The sequence below is a fragment of the Leptosomus discolor genome, chromosome 21 (assembly GCF_034619465.1).
Source record: "Leptosomus discolor isolate bLepDis1 chromosome 21, bLepDis1.hap2, whole genome shotgun sequence".
Taxonomy (NCBI): Eukaryota; Metazoa; Chordata; class Aves; order Leptosomiformes; family Leptosomidae; genus Leptosomus; species Leptosomus discolor.
The window spans coordinates 5,518,533-5,523,567 of record NC_141411.1 but is presented as its reverse complement, the minus strand read 5'-3'; the positions used below and the strand labels follow the sequence as shown (position 1 = coordinate 5,523,567).

Sequence of the window (5,035 nt, the reverse complement as noted above, 5' to 3'; positions counted from 1 at the left end):
AGTGCCCTTTCGCGCTGGGTTTGGGGAACCGGCCGGGTTTCGTGGGGCGCAGGGGGGAGCGCGGGGTCGTTCTCGGCGCTCGTGTTTGCAGGATGAGACTCCATCCCCTGATTTCACCGCCAAGGTGTGAGCTCCTCTGCGAGGGAGAGGGGGCTTTGTGGGGTGCTTATTGCCTACGGGCGCTTTGTTCGGCACAGGGGGAGCGGCGGCGGTGGCGGGGACGTGGCCCGGGAAGGGGGTGCCAGGCCGGGGTCACATAGCGGGGCAGAGCCGCGGTGTCCTGCAGGATGGCAGGGCTGGAACCATCTGGAAAGGTTTTTTTTGCGGGAAGAGCGAGGACCAAAGGGGATGGGAGAAGGGATGCCATGACAACCTTTGGGGGTTTCCCAGGAAACCAGGGTCGCTATGGCAACTGCATCACTCGGTCCGAATTAGTGACTTCCGCTGGAAGGCGTGTTCGCCACTTTAATCTTCTGGCGATAAGCGGCTGCGTCTCTCCAAAGGCATTGCAAAAAAAAAAAAAAAAAAAAAAAAAAAAGGAAGAAATATCCCTTTGTCTCCAGCTGGGTGGGTTTGAGGCTGCACAGCCACGGCGAGGAGCCCGGCACGGATCCTGCATCCCCCCGTCCACGCCGGCATCGCTCCCCGTGCACCGTCGGCTCCTGAAACTGTTCCATTTTGCCTTTCGCCTCCCTCCTCCCCGCACACAGACCCACTGCACGGCCACAAATTTGACGTTGGATGAAATAATGCCGTAGGGTTACAGGGGAAGGGAATTAAGAACAGAAAACGAGGGCTTCTTTTTTTTTTTTTTTCTATTCAAATCAGCATTGATTGCACTCAGTCTCTGACCAGATTAGAATTTCACAAATGATCTTAACGGGGGAGAAAAGGGAATCTGTGATGTGCCCGTAATGGCACACCACATTTCAATATTAAGCGTCATTTAACAGTGTGGTAACAGAGACTCTCTGCAAAATTAAATGCCTGTTTCCTCCCAACCCCCTTCCAGTACGCTCTGCAACATGTTTTCCTCGTCTCCCCACCCAATCCAGGGTTGTTAATCCAACAAGTGAGCTTATGTGATGGAAGGGAAATCAGCGACACGCTGCCTTTAGGGAAGGGGGGAGGGAAATTCAGGAGCAAAGCGAGAGGTCCCCCAAAACAAGAAAACAAAAGCAGCCCTGCAACACGTTGCAGAACAAACACCTGTTTCGGCGGTGAGTGTGTTTTGTCTTCATCTTCCTCCTCTTTACCCTTTAGCCGTAGTCTTCTTAGCAGAATTTTAAATCCTTTTTTTTTTTTTTGATCTTTAGAAAGGAAGGATCTAAAAAAATAAACGTATAAAAACGAGGGCACACACAGACCGACGATGGTGCATGTTCCACACAACACCGAGTACACAGTCACTTTGCATTATTATTGTTATTATTATGTTTTTACCGCATCCTCAGATTTTGTTGCTGTTTGTTTGGTTTTGTTGTTGGTTTTTTTTTTTAAACATCCGTAAAGATCTTTTTGATGTTCACACAGTTGGGATTGTTTGTGGTTGTGCAGTTGCCCGTCTTAAAGGCAGCCTGTTTGAATGCACTGTGGTTGATCCCCCCTTCCTCGATCACCATGTACTCAGACTTGCTGAGGGTAGAATTGCTGCGAGCCTTCCTCATCTCCTCGCTGGACGAGAGGTGCTGGCAGCTCCCGACGTGCATGTACTGGGCTTGCTCCTCACCTTCTGTCTCCCGGTGGTAGAAATAGTTGAAATTGGAGACTATCACAGGCACGGGGAGAGCGATGGTTAGCACCCCTGCGATGGCACAGAGAGACCCCACAATCTTGCCCCCAATGGTGATGGGGTGCATGTCCCCGTAGCCCACTGTGGTCATGGTCACCACCGCCCACCAGAAGGCATCAGGGATGCTACTGAAACCTGAACTAGGGTCATCGGCTTCTGCGAAGTACACGGCGCTGGAGAAGAGGATGACGCCGATGAAGAGGAAGAAGATGAGCAAGCCCAGCTCCCGCATGCTGGCCTTGAGGGTCTGCCCCAGGATCTGCAGCCCCTTGGAGTGCCGGGAGAGCTTGAAGATACGGAAGACCCTGACCAGCCGGATGACTCTGAGGATGGCTAAGGACATGGCTTGCTGGCCGTTGCCTTGCCTCTCAGCCAGCTCGGTGCCCAGTGTGATGAAGTAGGGGATGATGGCCACAATGTCAATGATGTTCATGATGTTCTTGGAGAAGGTGGCCTTGCTGGGGCAGGCAAAGAAGCGGACCAGCAGCTCAAAGGAGAACCAAATGATGCACAAAGTCTCCACCACAAAGAAAGGGTCGGTGAAGGACGACACCATGGAAGCAGCCGAGGATGAGGAGTTGGTGAAGACATCAGGTGGGAGAGGGCCACCGCCCGTCCCAAAGGTCCCCCCAGTTCCCTCATAGTCGTGGTCATCCCTGAATTCAGGCAGGGTCTCCAGGCAGAAGATGACGATAGAGATAAGGATGACCAGGACAGAGACGATGGCAATGCCTCGGGCCGGCCCAGAGCTCTCAGGGTACTCAAAGAGGAGCCACACTTGGCGCTGAAACTCCTTGTCGGGAAGCGGCCGCTGCTCCTCCCGAATGAAACCCTCATCCTCCCGAAACTTCTCCATGGCCTCCTCCCCTAGCTGGTAGAAGCGGATCTCCTCGGAGAAGATATCGATGGGGACGTTGACGGGTCGCCGGATGCGCCCACCCGACTGGTAGTAGTAGAGGATGGCGTCGAAGCTGGGCCGGTTACGGTCGAAGAAATACTCGTTGCGGAGGGGGTCGAAGTAGCGCATCCTCTTCCGTGGGTCCCCCAGCAGCGTCTCGGGGAACTGTGCCAGCGTCTTCAGCTGGGTCTCAAACCGCAACCCCGAGATGTTGATCACCACCCGCTCGCAGCACTCGTGCTCCCCACCGCCCGCGGGCTGGCCGGCGGGGACGGCGGCCGGAGTCGGGGGGTGATCGTAGCGGTCCCCCCCGAGCGAAGGATGAGGATGCTGCGGTTCTTCCAGCAAAGGGTCTCCGCCGCCGCCCCCCACCACGGTCATGCTGCCTTCCTCCCCTTCTTCACCCTCTTCCTCCTCTTGCTCGGGGACCGGCTGGGGGGTGGCGGGGGGCAGCTGCTCGGTGTAGCCCAGGTTGTGGTGGCTGCTGGTCGAGCCACCCCGCGGATGCCGGCTGGCAGAGGAGGCAGCCGGAGAGTAGAGCAAGCTCCGGCGCTCGTCCATAAAGGTGTGGGACGGAAGGGGAAGGGGGTGGGGAGGGGGGGGGGACGGGGAGGATCGGAGGGGCGGCAGCCGAAGGCTCTTCTTCCTCCTCCTCCTCCTCCGGGCGGAGAGGGAGAAACAGCCGCCCAACTCCTCCAGCGGCTGCCGCTGCTCTGAAGAGCTGAGGCTCTTCTCAAAAAATCCGCCCCCAGCCCTGGCACCGCCTCGCTCAGTCACCGCTCCCGGAGACACCCACCAGCACCCCCGGCCCTGCCCCGCAGCCCCCAGCAAGCTGCGGACATCCTCTCCCCTGCCCCTGCCCAGGGAGGGGGGCCCGATCCGTACCCCCCACCCAGCACCACGCCGAGGGGCTTCAGTCCCCTCCCGGGGAGCATCCTTTGATGCTCAGTGGGTTGCAAAAAGGGAGAGTTTTTTTTTCCGTGGCAAGAACCGCTGCTTAGAAAGAGTTTTGCTGCCCTTCCCCCAGGAAGGTGAAATGTAATTTTTATTACTAATTTTGGGGGGGTTGCCCGTTTGTTTCAAGCCACCGTTTCAAGCCGCGGCGGGGCTGTGGGGAATGGAAAGCAGACAGCGGCGGCCGGAGCCGCCAACAGTTGTTTTGAATCAGCGTTTCGGCGAGTGCTGGGGATTTTTTTTTTTATTATTCTGTATAAGAGAGAGAGCGCGCGCGCCTGTGTGTGTGTGTTTGCACACGCATGTGTGTGTGCGCGTGCAGCCCCCCCAGCACAATGAACAGCGAAGTGAAGCTGAGCCAGCCCTCGACCAAAGCAGCTTCAGTCTGAACCCACATTTGCATTTCAGACTTTCCTGCAAGAAAGCCAAAAGGCTTCGAACCTTTTTTCTTTCTGCCTTCAAGTGATCGTCTTCTGCGAAGAGTTCAATTTTGGTCAAATGATTATTTTTTTTTTTAAGGCAAAAGCCTCCTCTGCAGGAGCCCAGCACTGGAAAATGCTCCGTCCCCAGGAGATGTGCACCAGGGACAACCTCTGATCCCTGCACCCAGCTGTGCCCCTGCAACGGGTCCCCATTTTCCCACCCCCCCACCCCTGACAGCAGAAGCGCTTTACTCCCCAGCCACGTGCCAAGTGGGGTTTAGGCAATTCAGGGAGTTCCCAGCTTGGGAAAGTGCCCGACCACGAGGGTCGGGGAGAGGCGAGAAGGGCGACCACGTTGCCGTTCCCACGCCGGCCGGGTGGTCCTGCCATGATGGAGTTTGAAACCTCTCCACCAGCCCCGCTTCAGCTCATCACCATGGTTATTTTTAACCAGCACAGCCTCCAGAAGGTAGGGAGAAAAACAGACGAAAAGATCAAACTTATTTATACTTTAAATTAGAAACAAGCTGTACAAAATACACAAACCTAGGCGGGGAAAACAACAACAAATCCTGGTGTAAGAGCTGACTCCGGGCTGCAAATGGCAGATTAACTGCACAGACAAGGTCTGAGTGAGCCGAGCCCACCTTCCTCTTTGCTGACAGAGGGGAAAAAACCCTCTGCCGCTAGAAATCAGGGGGGTTTCCTGGGGGAATGAGCTTCAGCGAGGTCCTGTGGATGAAAAGGAGGACCTGGCTGTGGGATCTAACTCAACACAGCCTTTAGGTGAGCTGCCCACTCTGCCTCCATCTCCACCAACCGCCCGGTGCTGGCATGGCCAACGCTGGGTTTTTCACATCAGCTATAAGGCAGCAGCTTGGTGTGGCCATCGGAAGACATGGGATCACACGCAAGGACACTTGTCTCCAGGCCACGTCACCTTGCCCCAGACTTGGACACGTGCCCCTT

At 56.0% G+C, this 5,035-nt stretch overlaps 1 protein-coding gene across 1 annotated transcript; it reads right to left on the bottom strand.

Moving 5' to 3' along the window:
• Positions 1-1,496: 1,496 nt before the first annotated feature.
• On the bottom strand, positions 1,497-3,251 carry LOC104350977 (potassium voltage-gated channel subfamily A member 3). Its single transcript, XM_009956953.2, has one exon. The coding sequence runs from the start codon at positions 3,249-3,251 to the stop codon at positions 1,497-1,499; it is 1,755 nt and encodes a 584-aa protein (XP_009955255.2).
• Between the last annotated feature and the right edge of the window lie 1,784 nt (positions 3,252-5,035).

Coding starts and splice junctions, on each gene's coding strand:
- LOC104350977 (XM_009956953.2), bottom strand. CDS start 3,251: ATGGACGAGCGCCGGAGCTTGCTCTACTCTCCGGCTGCCTCCTCTGCC.